The sequence below is a fragment of the Lemur catta genome, chromosome 16 (genome assembly GCF_020740605.2).
Source record: "Lemur catta isolate mLemCat1 chromosome 16, mLemCat1.pri, whole genome shotgun sequence".
NCBI classification, from domain to species: Eukaryota; Metazoa; Chordata; class Mammalia; order Primates; family Lemuridae; genus Lemur; species Lemur catta.
The window spans coordinates 6,226,817-6,252,533 of record NC_059143.1 but is presented as its reverse complement, the minus strand read 5'-3'; the positions used below and the strand labels follow the sequence as shown (position 1 = coordinate 6,252,533).

The window sequence follows — 25,717 nt, the reverse complement described above, 5'->3', positions numbered from 1 at the left end:
GAGAGCAGTCCTGCCCTGCCCCGCCCCTGTGTCCTGACACTCCCCCTGCCCCGCCCCACCCCACCCCTGTGTCCTGACACTCCCCCTGCCCCGCCCCGACACTCCCCTGCCCTGCCCCGCCCCGCCCCTGTGTCCTGACACTCCCCCTGCCCCGCCCTGAAACTCTCCTGCCCTGCCCCGCCCCGCCCCTGTGTCCTGACACTCCCCTGCCCCGCCCCGACACTCTCCTGCCCTGCCCCGCCCCGCCCCTGTGTCCTGACACTACCCCTGCCCTGCCCCGCCCCGCCCCTGTGTCCTGACACTCCCCTGCCCTGCCCCGCCCCGCCCCTGTGTCCTGACACTACCCTGCCCTGCCCCGCCCCGCCCCTGTGTCCTGACACTCCCCCCGCCCCACCCTGTGTCCTGACATTCCCCCCGCCCCGCCCTGCCCCGCCCCGCCCCTGTGTCCTGACACTCCCCCTGCCCCGCCCGCCCCGCCCCTGTGTCCTGACACTCCGCCTGCCCTACCCCACCCCGCCCCTGTGTCCTGACACTCCCCCTGCCCCGCCCGCCCCGCCCCTGTGTCCTGACACTCCGCCTGCCCTACCCCACCCCGCCCCTGTGTCCTGACACCCGCCCCGCCCCTGTGTCCTGACATTTCCCCCCCGCCCCACCCCTGTGTCCTGACACTCCCCCTGCCCCGCCCCACCCCGCCCCACCCTGCTCCTCTGTCCTGACACTCCCCCTGCCCCGCCCCGCCCCTGTGTCCTGACATTCCCCCTGCCGGGCGCCTGGCACTGTGCTGGAACTCCCGGAGGCCAGGGAGGGTGGCACGTCATCTCCCCATCAGTGGGTCTAACCTGTTTGCTCGGGGAAGGGAGGCCTTGGTGAGGGCTTGTGGGGCCAGAGAAGAATGAATGAGTGAGTAAACGAATGAATGGAAAAGCCCTGAGAAAGAGAATTCCTAAGTTGCGATGGAGAAAAATAGAAATGAGCATGGTCAGTGTTGGGAGAGGTCCCCACCCTGCAGTTTGTGGGAAACCGCTGGCCTCATGAAGGAGTGCTGCCTCCTGCAGAGGGCAGCTTCCTAACCTTCGAGGGCAGGGGAGGATGTCACGGTCCCCCAGTTTCTCGGGGGTTGTGTGGGCTAAAGTGTGGCCAGGATCTGCTCCTCCACAGGGGGCCCTAAAAACAACTGAGATGAACTGAGCTGCGGTTTGGGGGACTGCGGGGGAACATGAGCCAGAATCCGTACTGAAGGTGCAGCTCAGAAATAGCAGCGGCATTGATTGTGATCTCATGAGCTGATGTTTTAATTCTGCCGTCACCTCTTTGAACTCTGAGCATCGATTTGCACACTGCAGATAAACAGCAGCCTTGGCGCTGTGTTTTGTGAGGGCTCAGGATCAGCCCGCTCTCCCTGGGAGGTGACACTTCTGGAAGAGGATTTTCCAGGGAGCATTACAGGCTATTTCCCCTGTTGCTCCAGGTTTGCTGAAATTGTCCTCTGTTTGGGGGACAGGATCGAAAAGGGGTGAAAATGATTCAGACTGCTGGCTGGAATTTCAAATCTCATTTATATTTCGGTATCTGAAGAAAAACAGGTGCCTCTGAATTTCAACATTTTGTCCTTGATCTTTTGGCTTTTAAAGTTACACCTTTAACAGAACCGGATCAGTATTTTTTCCTTCTCGAAATGAATGTGTCTTGTTTCCTTTTTGTTTGTAGATCTAAAAATGTCTCCATGATTCTTTCAATTAAGAATATAGTGATAATGACGTCTCTGTGTTGACAAAGTCTTAGACCACTGCATCTTCTTGCCTTGCAGAAGAGCAGCTGTGAGCAACTGAGGGCAGTGGATTAGCTCTACCTTATGGGCAATTTCTTGCCTTTATCTTCTAACTCCTAGAAATTTTAATTTCCATATCATATTTTTAATTTCTAGGTATTTCTTAGCTGTTTATTTTTAAAAGATTAAGATGCAAATTGAAAGCTCTGTTTGTACTGGGGCTTGTTGACTGGTGTACATGTGGCCTTTAGTTGGGAGACCCCAAATATTAGGAACCGTAGGGCTTTTTTTCTTTGCCTGGAAGGGAACCCTCATACCTTCTGCCTGTGCAGGGTGACCAGCACCTGGCCCCTCCTATAGCTATGCCTCATGTCCCCAAGCCCAGCCCCTGTCTGATGCAGGTTTCCTGGGGTTTAAAGCTCCCATCTCCTCCTAGGACTGGGGAGGCTGTCCCCTGGTTATGTGGCTCCCAGGGTATGTTTTTGTGCAGCCTTTCAACTGATGCAGTTTTTGGACTCGTCCTCCAGTTCTTGATATCTTTCGGGATTCTGCGGCATGAATTGACTTCTCCTTGGCTCCCTGCCCTGCCAGCACTTTGGTTTGAGCGTCTTCCTTCTCAGGGACCATTCGTCCTCCTGAATTTTACTGATATCCCTTCTCTGGTGTTGTCTTTTCTCTTATCTCTTTGACCTTGTAAATTTGTGTCTTTTATATCTTAAGCCATTTTACAGGGATTTTGGAAGGGAGTGGATATAAACGCATGTGTTCAGTTTCCAAAGTGTAACTGGATCCTTACACTAATCAGCTTTAAACAATTATTTAACAGAGAAAGAAAAGATCTGGGACATGATCTCTATAAAATTAAGCAAAATTTGGAGGTTATTATCCAACCATCAGATTCTAAGGAAAAAATGTTAGAAATGTGGAAATTAGAATTCGTAGGTCTTACAGGGTGACACCTAGACAAATAAATCATGTGTATTTGGACTGTTAAGGTTAATCACATTAATTCTTTCTACCTAAACAGAGTGGTGTGTTAACATACTTCTCTAGATCCCTCCCAAAGTTTCTGAATTTTTGGAAATACATGTTTTGTGAATATGCTCATTCAAGGTTAATTATTGTATATATGTGGGACATGTTTCTAAAACTTTTTTACCATACTTCTTTTCTAAGAAAGTAATGCAATTTCATTATGGAAAATATTGGTAAGAAATAGAAGAAATATCCTTCCACTTCCTCCCAAGTCCCATCAACCAGAAATTCCTACTGCTGTTGTCTGGTTTTATGTCTCTGTCAGGTAAGAGCTGGCACTCGTGATCTTCATGGTTGTATCTCATTCTTTTCTAGGACACCGGGGTTGGGAAATCAAGCATTGTGTGTCGATTTGTCCAGGATCACTTTGACCACAACATCAGCCCTACCATTGGGTAAGTTCCTGTGTGTTGTTCTTCTTCACGCTGCTTCCTTTCAGGGTACGCAAAGAGGTCACTTTGTGCCTGAGCCTCAGGCAGGGCCACAGTTCTCATCCCAGCCAGTGAGAATCAATCCCAACTGTCGACTTGGACAGAAATTCAGGGACCTTCGAGTATATGTCCAGGCTTAGGTCTCAGCCAACTTTCCTCATGCCGCTGCCTAAGGCCATTTCCTTGACCTTGGATAGCATTATTCTGCAAATCACGTTGGCTTTATTTTCAGACAGAAGATGATATACAGGGCGAATCTCTGATGCTCTTGCTTTAAGTTGCCTGCTGGTAAACCCTGGAAACGCTGTCCGCCCGTACATCAGAGCAGTCTGGACAGTCCGTGGAGCAGATTGATTTTCCTTTTCTGTATCAATCTAATGTCAGCATTCCCACTCTTATGCATGGGCAGGGGTGGAGGTGGATTCTTCAACTCCAAGCTCCCGACCTGGGAATGCACAAGCCTCTTCCTATCCACCTCCTCTTTCCTCTGGACTCTTTGGCCAGATGTGCTTTTGCTGTGCTGTTTTGCAGGTGCTTGCTTTTACACTCTTAGAACTTAGCCTCGCTTGTTTTTCACCCTGAAGATACTATGCTCTAAGCTAGAGCATGGTTTGTTTTCCTCAGAAGGGAAACAATGTATCTGTATATTTTGGGAAATCTCTGGGATTGTTGAAGATGGGGGAGATGGTCTGTATCAGAAGTGGAGAAAATTCATGGTGGGGAATAAGTAGACTCTCAGGAGTACTTGTTTGATAGGCCAGTGGTTGGAGCTGTGTAGGCAGAAAAAAATCTACCACATGTTGTAGTTAAGAAATGGCTTAAAGAAAAATGATCACAAAAAAATGTTTCAAGAATTATAATAAAGGGTCTGAGATTTTACCCTGTTTGTAGCCTGCAACTTTTTAACAAGTTAACAGTCATAACTTGATAGCTTGCCTCAGTTTCATGGATGCCGGCAGAAGATGTGAGACTCCTGGGTCAAGACTGAGGCAGTGGCAGTAGCCAGAGGATTAGTATTTTGTATCGGTTCCCTGAGTCCAGATTTCCCATACGGTGACATGAAGAGTCAGATGGCACCTCACATGCAGTGGGTTTCATTATAGGAGTGGAGCCCTGAGCTGAGGGAACCCAAATTTTTTATACTGGGCAGTGAGCAGTATGTCTGTTCTTAGCTTCAGAGGGAGACTCTCTCTCTCTTCCAAGGCTGCTTGCTGTGCAAGTTGGGCATCCCTAATCCAAAAATCCGAAATCTGAAATGCTCCAAAATCTGAAACTTTTTGAGTGCTGACATGACTTTCAAAGGTTGTGCTGAAAGGAAATGCTAATTGGAGCATTTTGGATCTTGGAATTTCAGATTTGGGATGCTCAACTAGGTAAGTATAATGCAAATATTCCAAAATCTGAAAAAAATCCAAAATCTAAGACACATTTAGCACTAGACATTTACTTTGTCTGGTAAATACATTTTGATGTTTTGGGTTTTGAAAAAATTACATATTATAAGTGACCCTTGAACAATGTTGGGGTTAGGGGGACCAACCCCTGCACATTTGAAAAACCATGTGTAACTTTTGATTGCCCCAAAACTTAACTACTAATATCCTGCTGTTGACTAGAAGCCTTACTCATAACATAAACAATCGATCAGCACATATTTTGTATGTTACATGTATTATATGCTGTATTCTTACAATAAAGCTAGAGGAAAGAAAATGTTACTTAGAGGATCATCATAAAGGTCTTCACCCTCATAGTCTTCACACTCAGTAGGCTGAGGAAGAGGAGGGAAAGGAGGGGTTGGTCTTGCTGTCTCAAGGTGGCAGAGGTGGAAGAAAATCCATGTCTAAGTGGACTCACGCAGTGCAAACCCGTGTTGTTCAAGGGTCAACTGTATATGGAAACTCTCTGTACCGTCTGCTAATTTTTCTGTAATCCTAAAACTGGTCTGAAAAAGAAAATCAAGTCATTAAAAAATAATGTCTTAGTTTTAAAAATTATACTACTCATTATGAAAAAATTCAGACCATGTAGAAATATATAAAATAAAAAGTGAAGTTAGAGAATTTTACTAGCTCACCTATCCCATATTCTCCAATTTCTCTAACCAATATTTAGAGTCCAAAGTGCATGTTTAGCATATTTCTTGTAAGCATTTTCTATGGATATGCAGTTATGCAAATAGATAATTTATAAAAATGGAAGCTATCACACTATACCTAACATGCTACAGTGTGCACTCCCAGTCTGTGTAGCTCTTCCTTACTCTTTTTCATGGCTGTCTGTGCATTTCCTTGACTGAGTCAAGATTAAACTCGAATTTTTCCGATTATAAAAGTTCATGTGGACTCCAAAAAAAATCCCCCAACACAGAATTTATAAAAATAGGAATCGTAGTGTATATACAGTTTTTTACCTCGTGTTGTCTACTTAATATACTTCAAACGTTTTCTCATAATGTCACACAATATTCAAAAACATGAAAATAATATTTTTTCTGATTATAAAAGTATTATATATTCATCATAAACCATTGAAAATGAAGAAAACCATGAAGACAAGTATAAAAATTACCTCTATTCTCTCTTTCAGAGTAACTGTTATAATAAACATTTGGTATATTTTCTTCAGTCTCTTTCTTGTATATGTGTGTTTACAGCTGTGTGTACGTGTGTGTGTGTGTTTTATTCAGCATCATATTGTAAATTTTATGCCAGTAAATAGTCTTTAAAAACAACGATTTTTAATGGCTGCATTTTCTGTTTAAGGTGTTTAGGTTGTTTAAAACTTTTTTACTTATAAATAATGTTATGATGTACATCCTTGGGCGTAGATACTTGTGTGTATCTCTGATTATTTCTCTAGGTTTAATTGTTAGTAATGGAATAATTTAGTCGCAGAATAAGAACATATTTAAGGCTCCTGATGGATATTGCCAAGTTGTTTTTCAGAAATGTTGTCCAGCTTTAGGTATTATTTTTAAAAAATTTGTATGTATGATTTTGAATTCTGTTCTTTTCCTCTAAACTTCACATGTAAGCATTTTCTCATCCCTTAAAGTTTCTTCAGAAACAATTTTCAGTGACCGTGTTCCGGGGCTGTGGGCTCTGCTCTCTACTTCCTGTCTGGCTTCTCCTCTGGAGTGGACAAGCTCAGCTCCACGGTCCTTAAGAATTGTCTTTTCCTGATACAGTTTAATTTCCCAGTTTTAAAATTACTCAAAATTTCTCCTCTGGAACTTTGAGAAAATGTTTTCAAACCCCAGTTTCAGAAGAATAAAGCTAGAAGAGACAGTTTCTAAGTGACATGTACAGATTTCTTGGAAGATGGCATAAATGGAATAGTTTAAAAAAAAGCTTGAGTGCTTTTCCTAAAGCTGGTATCTTCAGTGGGCTGAGAATGTGGCTTGTAGATTTATTTTGTTTAGCCTTCACAGTGCTTTAAAGATTTTAAACCAATATTGAAGAATCAGGAGAGTTTTATATAATAAACTTGCGTTTCTGGCTTTCCTTGAAAAACTCCGTGGATTTGGAGCCCCGGGTGCACGTGCCCACGTGGCGGTAGCCTGCTGGACTGAGCCACGGCTGCTCCCCGTGGGTGGGCTCCCTCCACTTCCCGTCATTGCTACTAGTTGTCATTACTATTATTTCATCAGTGTTACTTTCACACCTAGCCTGCCTCGTGCATTTGTAAGTCCTGTCTGGTCCCGTGGAGATTCTAGTTCATGCCCCTGGCCGAAATGGACATTCCAGTTCATGACGCTGGCTGGCCCAAATGCCTTTTCACAGTAATCCCAGTGGCCTCCCCAGGGTCAGAGCCATTTAGGTGACTTGTCAGGTGCACAACAGCCCTGAGCAGCAAACTTATGACTCATACCAAGTGAGTCCACTCTCAGAGGCCACCCTTGTTCTTCCCGCTGGAATCATACTACCGTTGGGAAAAGGCCGTCAGCTATAAAGTGCTGTGCTGTTCTTTCAGCATTAAAAGAGTTAATTCTTGTGGCCTCTGTGACTCACACTGAAAAATCTTAGCTCTGCTATTCAAGCAGATTGCGTTGACATCTTGAATGTGTGTGTGTGTTTGTGTGTGTGTCTCTCTGTTTCAACTTTTGCAAGGAAATCGTGTTGCTTCTCTGCCAGATTTTGGTTTCCACAAGTAAAAAAGTCAGTTCGGCACTGCCAGTGTGCCCCCTCCAGCACTCCAGAAGGTAATCTGTATAGAGGAAAAGATGGGCCAAGGTTCTTACAATGGAAGCCTAGCAAAAAGACTGTAAAAAAAACCAAACAAACCCCAATCAGCCAAAAAAGCAATGATTGTCATAGTCCTCATTTGAAATATTGATAGTCTTTCCCCTAGTGGCAAGAAATCAGGGACACAGGAGGGTGTGTGTCTGTGTGCGTCACCGCTGTTACCAAAGCTGTTCCTCACAGCTCACTGCGTATCAAGGGGGATTTCACAGGTACCCATTTCGTTGGCCTTACAGCCACCCTCTTCACGATGCAGAGTAGGTACTGGCCCCACTGCACAGGTGAGGGAGTCAAGAGGCTTTGTGTGCTCATTTAATTCCGATGGGCAGTGAGGACCTCTGGACTCCATTTCTGACTGTGCCTCTAGACTCCCCTTTGATCAGGAACAGGCAAGGCAGTCTTTTAGGACTCAGGAGTTTTTCCCCCTTTTATCTGTGCAATGAAGGGGTTGGACTGAATATTCGCTATTTTTTGCAGCTCTATGATTCCAAGATTTTAAAGGCATGAACTTTGTTTTGTAAGCTTAAGGCGAACTTTTTAAAGGCAGAATTGATGTTATTTATCCAAGTGCCTAGAATATATTGAAGAATGAATGAAAATCTGGCTAGCATCAAAGTAAAACACACAAAAACAAAATATTGATATAGTTGTTTACATAAAATTTCCAAGTGTTTTTATGCAAAAAAATCCATGAACAAAGTTAAAGAGCAAATGTTAGATTGCAAAACTGTTATTTAAAATGTATTATTATAATAGTTTAGTATAAAATACTCAAAAAATGAAAAAGAAAAGAATGAACACCCCAATTGACAAGTGGGCGAACGGCATGAGCTAGAGATTTACAAAAGAAAAATACAAGTGACTAATAAACCTTAAAATGATGTTTAAGCTTCTAGCAAGCATAATAAAAACAGTATGAGATATTATTTTCTACCTATCATGTTGGAAAAGATTTGAGAAATTAATAATGGTTGGGGAAGAGGCCATCTTATATGCTGCCGTGGGCATGTCGGTACAACCTAAGTTTGGCAGATACAGCCAAGGTGGAGCATATCTATTTTTAAAAAATTGAGTCTAGGGAAATAGTTGTACAAGAACATAAAAATGTGAGTACAAGGATATTCACTGAATGCTTGTCATGATAGTGAAAAATAGGTAACTAAAACGCCCATCAATGGGGTAGTGAATATGTCCATAACATGGTGTATAATATTCAGTCATTTAGATAATGATATTGATCTGTATTCATAGAAATGAAAAATGTCCATGATATGTAAAGTGGAGGAAAAACAAAATTTATGTAAAGTATGATCAGTCTGGGGGGTAAAAGTTGTATAAGAATAGTTTTCTGCAGACCTGGAAGCAGATCTCATGGAGAAGTCACCCTGCAGCGCGATTGACTTAAAGACGCCTGTTGCTTGAGGAAGAAGCCTGGAAGAGGAGGAAGAGGAAAGAGGAGTCAGGAATGGCTCTTACTCAGGGATGCTCGACTTTTAGGGATGTGGCCATAGCAGCCTTTCAGGACAGTGGGCATGCCTGGACCCTGCTCAGAGCACTTTCTACAGGGATGTGATGTTGGAGAAGTACAGGAACCTGGTCTTCCTGGCAGGAAACTGTCTCCTGACCTGAATGTTATCTTCACGTTGCCATAGGGGAAAGAGCCCTAGGCGGTGGAGAGCCAAATGAAAATAGCAAAAACATCAAAAGGGTGGGAATGTATCAGAGACGTGATCACAGTGATGCGGCAGCTGAAACAGAAATAAATGCAAAGCCCTCATCGTGAGGGACAACTCTGTCATTTGGTTTCTGGGAACTAACTCTCTGCTTCCTTCTCTGTGAAAGGTATCTTTCCTAAATGTGTGATCAAGGAATTACTCCCAAAAGGGAAAAGTAACACATGATAAGTATTCCACACAGTGTCATTGGAAAGACACGAAAGCAATGACATTGAAGACTTTTGCTTCAGGGTATGAAGAATAGCTAGGACTTTGAGTGTCAGTGGAGAGATGATGAAAGACGTTACAAGAGTGCCTATGACCAGAAAAGAAAATCTTACTGGTAGAAGGACCCACATGAGAGGTAACAGGAAAGGATGCACGTCACATGCCTATTAAAAATCAGCTTCAATTAAGCTTTGTATCATAGCTGCCTGAACTGCAGCTATTTCAAGCTGAAGGGAAAATTTATGAATGTAATCACTTTAAGAAATCTATCAATGATGGTTCCTTAGTTTCACCACCCCAGAGAATTACTTCTAGGCTCAAAACCCATATTTCTAATAAATATGAGACTGTTTTCATTTATTCTTCATTATACAAGAACAGAAGGCATGTCAAGGAAAAACCTTGGAAATATAATGAGTGTGGCAAAGTCTTTAATCATGGCTCACATTGCACTATACATCAGATAATCCATTCTAGAGAGAAACGATATAAATGTGATTTATGTGGCAAGGTCATTAGTCAAAAAATCAAACCTTGCACTTCATTGGAAAGTTCTTACCAGAGAGAAATCTTAAAATTATAACGAGCGTGGGAAAGTCTTCAGTCACAATTCACTTCCTGCACAATTACAGAGAATTCATCCTTGAGAGAATCCTTACAAACACAATGAGTATAGCAAACCCTTCATCATGAGTTCAAGCATTAATTGACACCAGAGAGTCCGTACTGAAGAGAAATCATACAACTGTAATGTATGTGGCATAGGCTTTATCCAGGTTTCATAACCCACTAGACATCAAAACAGACATTTTTGTTGGAACCACACCAATGTAGTGTGCATGCTGAGACTGTTACCCAAAGGTCAAAACTGTAGAACATCAGAGGATTCATACAAGAAATAACTCTGCCTTTAGTTCTCCAAGATCAGCTTTTGATGTTTCATACTACAGAACAACTATAAGTCAAAGTATTAAAACTTATGACATGATATATATCGAAGGTACCAGGATGTTTGGAAATGACCAGTTATCTTTGGATTATAAAATATTCAATTATTTGACATTTCTTGAAAAGGCTACTTTACTATTCATGACTTTTAAACTGAACTTTGAAATACAAGGGACTAATATCCAGAATATACAAGGAACTCAAACTCAATAGCAAAAAAATAAATAATCTGATTAAAAAATGAGCAAAGGATCTGACTAGACACTTCTCAAAAGAAGACATAAAAATGGCCAAGAAGCATATAGAAAGTGCTCACTGTCACTAATCATCAGGGAAATGCAAATCAAAACCACAAGGATATATCTCACCCCAGTTAGAATGGCTATCATCAAGAAGACATAAAAAAAAACACTGTCAAGGATGTGGAGAAAAGGGAACTCTCATACACTGTTGGTAAATTAAGCACTGTGTAAATTAGTACAGCCATTATGGAAAATAGCATGGAGGTTTCTAAAAAAACCTGAAAATTAGAGCAACCATACAATCCAGCAGTTTCATTACTGGATATTTATCTAAAGGAAAAGAAATCAGTATATCACAGTAATACTGGCATCCCTGTGTTTATTTCAGCTCTATTCACAATAGCCAAGACATGGAATCAACCCAAGTGTCCACCAGTGGATAAAGAATAAACACTGGAATACTATTCAGCCACAAAAAGAAAGACATCTTGTCATTTGTGGCAACATGGACAAGCCTGGAGGACATTATGTTAAGTGAAATAAGCTCAGCGCAGCAAGATCAATACTGCATGTTTTTACTCTTACATGGAAGCTAAAAATGTTGATCTCACAGAGTAGAGAGTAGAATACTAGTTACTAGAGTCTGGAAAGGTAGGAGAAAGAAGGATAGGGAGAGGATTGTTAACTGATACAAAATTATAACTAGATAGGAGAAATAAGCTCTAGTGTTCTATAGCACACTATGGTGACTATAGTTAGCCATTTATTATGTATTGTATATTTTCAAGTAGCTAGAAGAGAGCATTTTGAATGTTCCAAATACAAAGAGATGATATAAGTGTCTGAGGTTATAAATTTGCTAATTGCTCTGATTTGATCATTACTCAATTGCAAACATGTATGGAAATATTACTCTGTATCCCATAAATATGTACAATTATTGTGTATCAACTAAAAATAAAAGGGAAAAAGAACTGAATGAATGAACCCATAAAAAAAGTGGCATAAAAATAATTGGGAGGGCATATATCAACTTACTAGCAGAGACTGGGCTAGGTGGTGAGACATGGTTGATTTTTATTTCCTTCATTTTCATTTTTTGAATTTCTTTTTTGTGAAGTATATATTGCTTTTATAATGGGAAAAGTAATAAAGGTATTAACATTTTTGGGATATATTTGCTCTAATCAGTAGTCTAGGATGTATATTTTAAGCACTTTTAAAGAAACAAAGGAATAGATGTGTTTTTTTGGTTTTTGTTTGTTTTTTTTTTTTTGAGACAGAGTCTTGCTCTGTTGCCCAGGCTAGAGTGCCATGGCGTCAGCCTAACTCACAGCAACCTCAAACTCCTGGGCTCAAGCGATCCTCCTGCCTCAGCCTCCCGAGTAGCTGGGACTACAGGCATGCACCACCATGCCCGGCTAATTTTTTCCATATATATCTTTAGTTGTCCAGCTAATTTCTTTCTATTTTTAGGAGAGACAGGGGTCTCACTCTTGCTCAGGCTGGTCTCGAACTCCTGACCTCAAGTGATCCTCCCGCCTCGGCCTCCCAGAGTGCTAGAATTACAGGTGTGAGCCACTGCGCCCGGCCCTAGATGTGGTTTTGATAATACTGGATCACATCATTTAGAAAAATACTTAGGATTTCCATTTAGGGCAGTTGTAGGTTGACAGAACACTCTATTAGCCTTTTGGTTTGTTGTGGGGGTAGTGTGGGAATTGCAGGGACATACACTTTTCTCCTTGGGACCTCTGTAATCGGCCTCTTATTCTTGGGAGAATTAGAGGTTGAGGGACCAGTACTGTGATGAGTGCTGTGGGGCGGGCCGGGCGAGACCATATGCAAGTAAAGGAAAGACATCCTGACCCCTAATCCCTAAAAACTCCAGTGTGCATCTCCTAAGAATAAATACATAATGAGGATACCATTATCATACCTAGAAAATTAATTTGATTCAGTAATATCTTACATATAGTCCAAATTTAAATTTCTGCAATTATCCTTAAAATCTCTCTTAAAGCTGTTTTCCCCCTAATCTAGGATCCAGCCAAGGCTCATGTATTGCATTTGGCTGTTTTATCTCTTTCCTCTCAATCTAGATTCTAGAGAAATCTTCCTGCCTTTTGTTTGCTTTTCATGACATTGACTTCTATGAAGCATTAAGGCCAGCTTGTCTCATAAAATGTGCAACATTCTACATTTGCCTGATTTTTCCCTTAAATTCAGATTAAATATTTTTGGCCAGAATGCTACATATATGATATATCTACTTTTTATTCCTTCACTTCAGGTGGCTTCTCATATCAGATTGTCCCACTATTGGGGATGCTTGCTGTTTTTTAATGGATGGAAAACTTTATCTCACAGAAGAAAAATCAAGACTATTAAACATTCCTTGTATTTTTATACCTTTCGTGAGCACAGAGTAAATTATTAAGAGTAAATATGCAAAAAAGAAAATAGCAAATGTTTCATGATCTACAAAGACTTTAAAATCTTATTTTCTTATGGAGAAAACATAAATATTTGTTAAACAATCAATCTTTATCCTTGCATTTATGCAGTCAGGTTGGGACTTAGAAACAGTATTATATTAGTTGCTACTAGTGCTGGGTTCATACCAGTGTAGGTAAATATGCAAGGCAATTTTCCTTTTGTGCCATTGCAAGGCCAGAAACCTTAACATGCCAAAATACCAGCTGCCTTTTTCACTCTTAATTGTTGTAGTAAGTTTTTAAAATCCAAGCTTATATTCTTTGCTGAGGTCTGGGAAGTATTATCCTAGAACAATTGAAGCTAACTGGTTTGGAAAACAGAGTCTTCTAAATGCATTCTTTGTTTTGTTTCTAAACTCCTGGTTGAACTAAGAAAATGCAGAATATTTTGTTTTGTCCCTTAGTGGTTCCCTAGGACAAGAGCTTTTTGAGTTGGCTGAGGACAACATTAACTTGTTTGACTCATGATTGTTTGCTAAGAAATCATGCAGTAATGTGGGGATGCTGACTTTCTTTTTCAGGGCATCTTTTATGACCAAAACTGTGCCTTGTGGAAATGAACTTCACAAGTTCCTCATCTGGGACACTGCTGGGCAGGAACGGGTGAGTATGCACTGTTGTTGGCTTTCCAGTGAACATACGGAGATCAGTTTCCGAAGGTTTCTTTGTATCAGGCAAGACTCTAGTGTTTGCAAGTGACAGAAATCTAGCTTGAAATGATTTAAGCAAAGAGGAAATGTCCTCTTCAGGTACGTGCAAAGTCTAAAGGGTACCTCTGGTGAGGCAGGGCTGAGTTGCGGTGCCCTGGTGTATGGGCCGAGGCGCCCGTCTCTCTTGATTTCGATTTCTTTCCATGGCGCAGTTGTGGCTGCACTCGGATTGGCAGACCCGCCCTCCCTCCTTTCCCCAGGGGTGGCGAGAATGGCTCCATTAGCAACTGCACACCTACGTTCCGCCTCCTCACCCACCCCACAGGGGGAGGACGCACCTCTCCTGCCAGGGGGAGCACACGTGTCAGCGCCTGGTAGTTCCCACCGGCCGGCCTTGGGTCACGCCTGCGCCCCGGAACCGAAGGCACTGGTGTTCGGGACGCTTTGGTGCCCCCGCTGTAGGGCCAGGTGGTACACGGAGCCCTAGAGGTGGGGCCTGTCCCCCACGTCTGAGCCGCCCTGGCTGGGAAGTCAGGTAGGCCCGGTTCCCCGGGGAGAATCCGGCTCTTACTGGGAAGTGGGGTGACGGATGCCGGGACCAGAAACAGCGTGTGACTTGGCTCTTACTTTTAATTCTATTTGTGGAAAATACTTACGGAGAAGATTATACATTTTAGAAGCTCATGCCTTTAGATTTAAAAAAGGGGAATAATGAATACTGTCACAAATAACAGGGTATTGTGTTAAAAACTCGACTGTATGTTACCAAAATCGAAAGGGGTGGCCAGGGTAAATCTCACGCAGAGATACCAATACCTCGTCTCAACCGAGAGCTTCCAGCCAGATCAAAATTTTGATCAGAGCTGGTGATTATGGAGTAAAATTGGTTGAACTTCTCTTGTCTGATCCAAACTCAGATGTCGCCTTCTCTACCTGCCCTGGTTAAATGTTGCCACCTCCTTTCTCACCCGCTGCATTTACTTCCTGCCCCATTTTCCCCCACAGCCCTCACGTTCTAATAGAGCATTTGATTCACTTCTTGACTCTGTTTATTGTCTCTCTCTCTAAAAGGAATAATCCAGGCTTCAGGATAATCCGTATTTCCCTAACTAATCAAGTGTTATTATTTTAGTAGTTTATATAATTTTCATCTTATCTAAATCCCCCTTTAAAACTAAAGTTCCCACATTTGTAGATTAAGGCATTTTAAACACTTTTCTTTAAAAAATTAGGATGAATCTTCTGGCCTACAAATGGTAACCTCATTAGAATGCCTTCTATTTTGGTGCTAAATTGGGAGCACAGGCTTTTGTGCACAAAGCCACTGCCTGGGGCACCTCTTTAACTCTGGTCTTCAGCTGCACCCAAGATTCCTCAAATGAGGTGGCAGATTCAAGGAAAAATGTCGACTTAGGGATCTCACTTCTTTCCATACATGTGTGTTCTTTGTGCTGATCTGCTAGGTTTTTGTTTGGATTGTTAGTTTAAATTTAAGCAGAGAGGTTTTCTTGCTCCCCTTTTTACCATTAGCCATGAAGTAGTTGTTTTTGCAGCTGCCTTTAATGAGCACAATAAGTCAATTTTACAAATAGCTGGCTTAGTATTAGCAGCACTGCTGCTTCTGCTGTGGCCGGTGTTTCCTGATGACTTGCTGTGTTCTACACACTGTTCCGAGTGCCTGTGTGCACCCGTGCACTGGGCCCTCCCAGCAGCACTGTGAGGTAGAGATTGTTATTATTCCCATTCACAGGTGAGGTCATTGAAGCACAGAGAGGTTAAGGAACTTGCACGCGATCACACAGCTAATAAGATGTAAAGCTGAAAGTTGAATCCAGCAGTCTAGGTCCTGAGCTTTATAGTTTTATTTTGACAGAAAAATCTCACAAAAGTCATACAGTTGAAAGTAAAATTATCCAAACCCCCACGACCAGATACTTTCACTACTGACATTAGATGAACATTCTTCAGATGTCTCTATGTGTGTCAATAATTTTTTATCAATGGAATCATGATGCTTTATAACCTCTTTTCATTTGTAATTACAATGTCACTAAGGAGAGATTTCCATGTGATCTAAACAGACTATTTGACATTTACTTGTCTACTGTAATGGAATATTCAAGGGATTGACTGCTTTTGATGATATTTGGCCCTCTGCTGAAATGACTATTGCAGTATTTTTCCCAAAGAAAAATAGCAATGGAACATTTTCAGATGGCTGTATTTCTAATTGTAATTGTTTTTCCAAAAAGTTGATTATTAGAGGTTATAGACATCTGTGACTTCTTTGATACATCTGTAATTTTTAAAAGTGCAGGTATTGTGTGTGCAAGGCATGACTCCATAGTACTGATATTTGTCCTTTATTCTCAGGGGATGAGGGATTTAATTTTGGATAATAGTTGCAAGTGAATGATTTCAGAATCTGGACTTGTGGAGGGTGTGTGAGTGATGTCCACAGGGCCTTTGTAGTCATCTGATCCCCTAACCCTCGAAGGCCTGATTTAGTTATCCTCGGGCTGTCCTTGCCTGGTGTCCCTTGGTGGAGTCTTGCATCTCTCCAGTGTTGGCAGTTTTTCAATTATTTTGGCAGCTTGTTGCTGGCTTTAATTGTGCTTGTAATGATGTTGCCTAATGTTTGAGCTAAAAATAAATTCCCTGCTGTTGCTTGTGCCTATTGCTATTTGTTCTGTCTCATTAATTATTGGAGTGCAGTGAATTTTAGTATACCTCCTTATCTTTGTAGAAATCTGCCCCTGTCCTCCTTGTTTTCATAATTTTAAAGAAACAATCACTTTGAGTTTATGATTTGACAACATAAAGACACAGATTTCTCCATCCTCAAAGGGGGATGGTGCTCAGCTCAGTGCTTTGCGTGTGCTAATGACTCAATGACTCTATTTATGGAGTGATTGCACCAAGTTCTGCCTGTCACACGCAGAATTCTCATTGGTGTCCTGTGTACTGCCCAGTACTAACTCTGTCTCATATTCGTGGCATAAATTTGCATTCTTCAAAAGTTATTTTCCCCTCTGAGCACTGCACATCTAACAAGGATCCTCCTCCTCCTGTCCTTATTTGTATAAGATAGTTAGTGCTCATTCTTGATATGCTGTCTGAATTTTGCCGTTTTCATCCAACCCTGTGTCACAGGCATCCTGTCGCATTCCTTCAATGGCTGTGGGGTAATACAGGGAGTGCCTCTATAAAAAAAGTCTTTTAAAATTCATCCGTTTTTCAATTGACCGTTGAATCCCTTTTGTTAGAAGCTTAACGTTTTCAAGATTCGCGCATTCAGTTTGCTGGTTCCAGGCGCTGTGGAGAGGGCGACACGCACTGCTCGGGTCACTGTGTTGTGCTGTCGGCGTGGGCTTTGCGAGGTTGTGATCCCGCCCTCCCGGGTACGTTACTGTGCTGGTTTGTGTTTCACACCAAGCCGTGAAGAGAACACGGCAGCAGGTCAGCCGCACCTCCAGGAGGACGTACACAGGACACCGCAGGCTGGTCCACGGGAGACAGGCAGGGGTTGACCTGCCCAGCTCTGTTCCAGAGCCCGGAGTCGAGCCGGAGAGCGGCCGTTGTGAGAGGAACCGGAAAGAACACTGGCATCAGTCAGCCTCAGATTCCTGCAGAAGGAGGAATTGGTGCGATCATTCGAGAACACTGGCATCAGTCAGCCTCAGATTCCTGCAGAAGGAGGAATTGGTGCGATCATTCGAGAACACTGGCATCAGTCAGACTCAGATTCCTGCAGAAGGAGGAATTGGTGTGATCGTTCGGTCTACCAGGTGCCCCCATTGGGTGCTCTTGCTCTGGATACCCAGGAGGGCCAATTTCTTCCAACCTGGAACTTTCTTCAGACATCTCTCTTCAATCTTTTCTCTCTGAGCTGCTCTTCTATGCAGACCATGAAGTTCCATCCAACACAAATTTCCTGTTAAGAAACCTGAAACCGTAGAGATATTGTTTGACATTTCATGGCTCTTACAATGTATTTATTACTTCCTCTTGCCTGGGGTGAATCCCTCCCCACGCTGGAAAACGGTTTCTAAAAAGAGCCCAGTGAAGGTGAGCGATGGTGGTAGAATCCTGTTACTGCTTCCTCTCCTTCCCTGTGCTAGACTCACTCAAAGCTTCCGTCGTTGAGCTTTTTTTGCTCATTCTCTGATTTCCCCTAGAAGCAGCTGAGCTATGCTTGTCTTTTCTGGTTAATTTATCCTGGGGTTTTAATGGTTAGAAATCACGTTAACTGAAAATGTGATTTTGCCCGAGTTTGTTTCTGTGTTGACTGTTGTTATGTGGAGTATTGCTAACCTCTTTTCTCTCCTCTGTCTCTGTTGTTTGAAACTGAGTCTCATTCTGTCACCCAGGCTGTAGTGCAGTGGCCCAGTCACAGCTCACTGTAACCTTGAACTCCTGGGCTCAAGTTATCCTTCTACCTCAGCCTCCCGAGTAGCTGGGACTACAGGCGTGCACCACCACACCTGGCTAATTAAAAAAAATTTTTTTTGTAGAGATGGGAGTCTCCCAGTGTTGCCCAGACTGGTCTCAAACTCTTGGCCTTAAGTGATCCTCCTGCCTTGACCTTCCAAAGTGCTGGCATTACAGGTGTGAGCCACCACACCCAGCCTCTTTTTTTTTAAACAGTTTTACTGAGATCTAATTCACATACTGAACAACTCATGGATTCAAAGTGTGCAGCTTTAAAGTGTTCGATAGGTACTATGGAATGAATGAATACATTTGATACACACCTATACCTTGGTTACATCAATGTAAGCAATGTTTTGTTTCAGAGAAGCAACATGGGAGTGGTAAACGCGTGGAATTTGGAGTCAAAAGCCCTGTTCAAGGTCTAGTTCCACCATATAAGAGCTGTTCCACCATATAAGAGAATTGAGCAATTCACTTAACCATTCTGAGCCTCAGTTTTCTCATCTGAAGAATGGGAACAAGCCTGTCTTCTCTACCTGCTTTCACAGGCTTATTAACTTTTATTACATGTATTCAGTCATTAAATATTTGTTGAGTCGCTGCTACGGCCCAGAGAGGGGTTTAGGGAAGGTGGCAGTTGAGCAAAGGTGTGAATGAAGTTAGGGCCGGGCTTGTGGCTGTCTAGTGGAGGATGGCCCAGGCTGGGGGAAGGTTCTGGGCAGGTGCGGAGGCTTGGGGGGCTGCATGCCCAGGGAGCAGCGAGAAGGCCAGGCGGCTGGAGACAAGCAGGAGAGGGGCCCAAGAAGGGACCAGGGCCCATGTGACCTGGGCCTTAGACACCAGAGTATGGAGCTTGGACTTTATACTTAGTAAGTTAGAAGGATTTTGAACAGGAAAATGACACACTCTGACTTACACATGATAAGTTAATATAGGATGGCATCAAGTATTTGCCGAAAAAGACCGCAGTGGTGGGGTGGGGTGGGTGGGAGCTGAGGGGAGAGTGGCGAGGAAGCCGGGGGTCTGTGTTGTGTCAGTGACACTCTTGAAGCCAGAGGATGAGAACACGGAAGCTCATCACCCCATGCTCTCTCCTTGTGGGTACGCTCGAGACCTTCCACAACAGAAAGCTAAAAATAAATACATCCTATGGTACAGGCAAATGAATATAATCCAGCAGTTAAAAACGGGATCCTTCTAGCGGCTGCATGGCTGGCATGGTGGCCCTTGCAATACCTGAACACTCTCATGGAGACTTCTGGACATCCAGTTGGGGCAAGACGGACTTTGCTTGGACAGGAGGGCGGTGGGGCTGGTCTGAGGTGTGCAGGGTGGACCCCCGGGTGTGCAGAGAGCAAAGTGCAAAGTCTGGGGCACCTGGTGATTTGGGATACACGAAACCACATGCTTTTGAGTGCATTTGGTGGGATTCGGGTCTGTTCGGAGGCCCCCTCAGGGCAGCGCAGCAAGGATGCGGTCTCGTTCTGCGCCGTCTTGAACTTGGCTTGCTTCCTGTGACCGTGAGGGATTAGGAGGGGTGAGACCCAACCAGCCTGAGCGGAGTGGAGAGAGGGAGAGACACAACCAACGGTCCATGATCCTGGTGGTCGTCGTGGGCTTTTTCCCAAATGCACAACAGCGGCTGTATGTGACGCGCAAAGACAATGCCTACCCAGGAAGGGGTGGGCGTGGTTCTGGGCTTCTGGGAAATTGCACTTGCTTGCCAACAGGCAGGAAGATGAGCTGAGGGTCACTGCCCTGGGGCAGTTTCATGGGTGGGAAAAATGCATTTCTACAGCATATCAAATCCTCAATTCTGTTTCATACGATATTCTAGGGACTGGAATATTGTAGTTTGTTATATTATCTTTTAAAAACACTAATGTATGCTCTCTGCACAACACGGCCCTGTGGGAAGATGTTTGGATTTGTGTCGTATCATTTCCTGCTGGAGAGGGTTTGTCCCACACCGTGCCAGAAAGGGGGTGGCTCCTCTCAAGCCCAGCTTCCTCCTGGTGCTTATGCTTCAGCCCTCCTGTCCCCGACTGCTGAAAAAGCTCTTAGGCTGTAATGACGCATTAAAAGAGAAGGGAAAGGGCGGGGGAGGGGGAAGGAAACGAAAACGACATCCCCATTGAAAAGTGATGTGTCAGGTTAAAAACTTTTTTGGGGGGAATAATTTGGAAACAGTAAAGCAAGTGGTGGTCTGCCTGTATTGCCATTATTCAAAAATCACCGTCATTGTCATTAGCAGTTTGGCCTGTTGTCTCCCAGCCCGTTTTCTGTTCAGCTGTTCGGTGGGGTTTTAGGACGCCTGAGCCGTATTGACTAGGCCGCCTGCTGTTGAGTGGAGGGAGAGAGGTCTGTAGAAATGGGAGGCATTCTTCTGAATGGCACAGAAAGGACATGCAGTAATGTGTTTTTCCATTCAACTTTTGCCAGCCGAGAATGTTGGGAATTTCAGGAATTTTCCTCTACCACTGCCCTCTTTGTTTGAATCCTAATGGACCTCAGGGTCTTTTTGGCTTCTGCCCCTGACTCTCCCTGGCCTTTGCCTTGGGAGGGTGAGAATTTCTGGTCACGGGCTGGCACCCAGGGCAGAGCAGAGGTGGAGTCACAGACCATCCTAGGCTCTCAGACCGTGCCTAAGCGACTCACCAGGGACAGAGCGTTCTCTGAAAATCATAATACAAAACTCATCTCTGCGAGTTCCAGGATCTGCTGCCAGACCATTCTGGCTCGGATAATTCTCATCTGCGGAGGCAGAGCCCAGCTGGAGCTCTGCTTGTTTGGAAACTTCATGTATTTTCTACCACTGCTCATTCCTGACTTGCAGAATTTTGCTGCTCTGGAATTTATGATGCCACAAACATGCATTTAAGGAACTTTGCTGAAGGCAGACTGGGTGGTCTGAAGGATCAGGAGATTTCCTGGAATAGTACTTCCCGGTGTGCTGTGTGTGTACGTGCACACACAAGGTAGCGCAGGGTGGGGAGAGGCGTGTGGCACAAGGAAGCCACTCAGAAAAGGCAAGAGCAGGGCACGGCCAGAGGTTGTCACGGAGCTGGAACCTCAGCCGTCCTCTCCACCCCACCCCCACCTCTTCTCCATGTTACAAAATATGAAAACCAGGGTAGAGCCAGGCCCGGCCTCAGACTCTCTGAGTCTAGTTGTCTTCATACTGTGCCCTAAGGTGGGTCCTTATCACACTTTGTCCCCCAATGTTAATAAATACTACTTGAAAAAAGGTAAAAAAAAAAAAAAGAATGGAAAATTCTTATTTAAAAACAAAATAAGTAGGGTTGTTTACTGTAGAAATTTTCAGAGACTTTAATGTATTAATAATACTTTGTAAACCTCCAGGGTAGCATTATTATATATAGTGTTTCTCAAACCTACTTGGCTAGGAAACCTTTTTGTCCAAAAAGCTCTCAAGGGCCTAGTATTCTGCAGAAGACACTGAGGAAAATCCCTAACTCTGCCATCATACTTTATGTGGCACTTACTGTCTTTCAAAAACCTGAGTTTAATCACTGCTTAGTGTTCCATTATGTGGCTAAACCAAAATTTATGTTTCCATTCCTTAATGGCTAGATTTTGGGATTGTTTACAGTTCTGCAGCATAATTGATAATGCTAGAATAAATTCAGGTTACTTTGTGACCATCTCTGATTGTTTCCCCAAGAGGTAGAATTGTCAGACCAGAGTGTATGAACATTTGCAGGACTCTTGAAAGGTGCGGTCCAGCTAGCTGCTTTCCAGAAAGGTCACACCCATTTGTCCTCCTGCCGGTTGCCGGAGCTGGGGGAGGGTCAGCAGAGTCGTCTGTCTGTGAAAGCTGGTCAGTCCAAGAAGCTCAAAGTGCTTGAAGAAGGCCCTTCCCTTCTCTCTCACCAGGTGGACATCCAGCAATTAAAAAACAAATAGTCACACTCCCTAAGGACATAAACAGCCATTTCTTTTAAGGAGACATACTGGCTTTTCACATTTCCCTGTGCTGCTTCTAAATAATTAAATGACACTTTAGTTTGGTCCTCTAGATATTTTGTTGGGTAGTTAGGGAAGAAGGGACTTTGAATTGGCATCTGTTGTGCTAATTTTCACATAACCTTTCAAGGTGAGATTTAAAAACAAAGCTTTATCATCAACCTCCCGTGATTGTGATCTAGAAATAGACTTTATTTCTAGAAGAGTCTTTTATGTGAGCATTCTATCAGTCTTAAGTCTGACCTCACAGGAATTGAATTATGTCATGTGGAGTTTTGAAGCTGATTGTGGTGCTTTTGTTTTACGTTTGTGTGGGGAAAAGTCTATGCATTGTAGGCTAGAAGTGATTTATCTTTTTGTCCTCCACAAATATTATCCTTTGGTCAATGCATTTATTGGGTTTTAGAACCGAGACGGGAACTTTTAACTCATTAAAACCCCCAAGTCCCCAGCAATAAAGTCGTTTAAGTGGCTTCACCAGCAGATTTATTTCAAAGTGATTCCATTTGGAGGAAGGAAAGAATGAGTAATGCATTGTATATGAAGATCTCTTCAATAATTCATGAGACCTGCACACCAGTGACCATTTTAGATTCAGTTCATGGTGTTTTAGCCTAAAATGAACTCTGTCTTAGAAGACAGCCACAGTTTGCAGCTCTTTGTGCTTGAGTCCATGAGTGTCTTCAGTACTGAGAAGGAGAGTTTGTGCTGACTCTCCTGCTTTGCGTATTTGCATGGGCCACTCTTACGTGGAGGCTCATTTGAAAAACTGGGCATTTTATATAATTGGGGTAACAGGACACTTTATAGGCACTCCTTACCCTTAGCAAAGCAAAAGCATCTCAAAATACATTGCTCTTTTCTCCCTTGGGGCAGGAATTCAAATTTTGCTCTTTACGTGTGAGGAGTGGATTATGCTGGTGAATATGGAAAGGATGTGTGGCAAGTGGTTGCTGTCCTCAAGTGCATTCTGGAATGACGCATTTGTTTTGGGCAGGCGACAGTGGGCGGGGCCACTGCACAGTTCAGAGGTGAATTCCTTGGTTCACCCTGAGCTCCATCCAACTCTTTCCCTTTTCTGAAAACCGCAGAGCTCCAGAGAACTTTCTCCTCAAGATGGAGACCCATGGAAGCTGTGGGGGAGGCTGGGGGGGAGGGGGCGGCAGCCTGCTCCCCCTACACTGCTGGGAGGGCCTGGCTGGCACTCCTCACTGCAGTCAAAGGGAAGCCTAGGGAACCACGTGCTTCAAATTTCCAAATGTGCTCATTTCACTTTGGCAAGAATTGATCCAGTGAATAAGTATTATGTGGGAAATAAAACGAGGGAGTTATGGTTTTGTTGTTTTCCTGAAAAGTTTGGGATCCATCTTTCCTTCCTTCCTTCCTTCCCTCCCTCCCTCCTCTCTCCCCCATACCCCAATGAAAATAGCTGCTTTTTTTTTTAACTTACAAGCCATTTTACTTGAAAATCATTGTAAAAATTTCTGTTATACAGACTCTTATGAGGAAAATGTAAAAATCACTAGAAATCCCACTGTTAACATTTTGAGGGACCCCATGTTATTCCTGAACACAGAGTCACACTCACACACATTGTCCCCTAAATTATATTATGCTGTATGTGCTGCTTTGAGACTATTTTAACAGTATATTAAAGAGACCTGTTCCTGTAAATAAAAGTCCTCCTCATCATTTTAATGGTTGTGGAATATTCCATTCCATACATACATGTCTTAGTCAGCTCGAGCTGCTATAACAAAATACCGTGGACTGGGGAGCGCAAACAACAAGCACCTATTTCTCAAAGTTCTGGAGGCTGGGAAGTTCAAGATCAAGGTGCCAGCAGATTCAGGGACTGGAGCCCCACTTCCTGGTTTGCAGACACTTTCCTTCTTGCTGTATCCTCACAGAGTGTGGGGAGAGAGGGAAAGAGAGAGAGAAGAGCTATCTGGTCTCTTCCTCATCTTTAAAGGGCACCAATCCTATCATGGGGGTCAACCCTCATGAACTCATCTAACCCTAATCACCTCCTAAAGGCCCCACCTCCTAATACCATCATGTTGGGAGTTAGGGCTTCAACATAAGAGTTTAGGGAGGACATAAACATTCGCTTCATAACGTTATACTACTAATCAATTCCCTATGATGAACCTTTAGGGTTTCAAATTTTTGCTCCCATATGCAACACTGGCATGTATTTTCCTGTGTGTGATCATCACTCCAGGGTACATTTCTATAAGCAGAATTTCTGGGTCAAATGGTATGCACATTTCAACTTTTGATATATACTATAATACCAACAGTGGCTTTGAAAGAAGATACTGAAGTACAGTCCGTGTACCGTATAAGATGCCTCCCTTCCCAAACCCACAGCAGCACTGGACATAAATCTTTTTAATAATTAATAAGTTCCCCAACATTGTTTTCCATTCCTAATTGAACATGTTTTAAAATTTTTATTGGCAATTTTTATGTCCTCCTCAGTGATTTACCTGTATATATCCTTTGTCCATTTTTAAAAATTGAGCTGTCTTTTTCTTACTGACTTTAAAAACCCCTCCAAGATATTTTTTAATTTAAAAAAAGATGCAAATTAAGACTGGACACTTGTCCAAAATAAATGTAAAATGTATGTATTCTGAGACTAATTCTCTATCCTGTTTGCGGATGAATGTACTCTAATGGCCAGTGGCACTTGCTTTGTTTACATTTGGAATGAAGCTCAGAGAAGCTCATGGAATATCTCGTCTTTTGCGGGCCTTAGGTAGGGACCTTAGGGAGGCAAGGTGTCCTGTTGGGGAGGTGGCAGCCCCCAAGCCTTGAGGGCAGGTGCCGCAGTGGTGCCCTTGCTGAGTGTTCCTTGTCCACAGCTCAGCCAGGGTCCTGTGATCTTTGCCGGTGTTCCGTTTCCCCCTCCTTGGCTACATCTTTTTTTTTACTGCTGTGTAATTCTAATGAGATTGCCCCAGGTCAATCATATTAGAGATGTGATGAGCAGTAGAGAAAAGAAAATTTACAGGACCGCAACATTTAAGATAAAATTTGTTTTGGCCCTTGCCCAAGAGTAGATTTTCATGGTCTATAAATATCACAAGCATATGTGAAATTTGGGAAGGAAAATTTATTATTTAATATGAACCCTGGAAAAATTCTAAGGGGAATTTAGAGATCCTATAGGGATGATTATAGGATGAAAATTTTATATTTAATTTGGGATTGCATAAAGTCTGTTCATCTTGGCCTAAAACTGTTCATTGTTCTTAAACAGTTCCATTCATTGGCTCCCATGTACTACCGAGGATCTGCTGCAGCTGTTATAGTGTATGATATCACCAAACAGGTAAGAATGTCTCCTCCAGAGTTTAGATGCAATTGATGGTGATTCTTTTACTCAGAAAGAGCAACGAAGAGATGTTACTGCTTGAGTATTGCCAGTAGCCTGGCATCCATATAGTGTGTATTGCACGTTATGTAATGAAGCATCTCACATTTATCTGCTAAATTAAATAAACAGCAATGACCATTCATTCTTAAAAT

At 43.1% G+C, this 25,717-nt stretch overlaps 1 protein-coding gene across 1 annotated transcript in view; it reads left to right on the top strand.

Annotated features, from left to right (window-relative positions):
* Positions 1 to 25,717, top strand: part of RAB31 (RAB31, member RAS oncogene family) — a 119,463-nt gene that overhangs the window by 56,240 nt on the left and 37,506 nt on the right. The window contains exons 2-4 of the mRNA XM_045527230.1: positions 3,119 to 3,198; positions 13,631 to 13,712; positions 25,449 to 25,520. Of these exons, the coding sequence (XP_045383186.1) occupies positions 3,119 to 3,198; positions 13,631 to 13,712; positions 25,449 to 25,520 (234 nt within the window). The remainder of the gene's footprint in view (positions 1 to 3,118; positions 3,199 to 13,630; positions 13,713 to 25,448; positions 25,521 to 25,717) is intronic.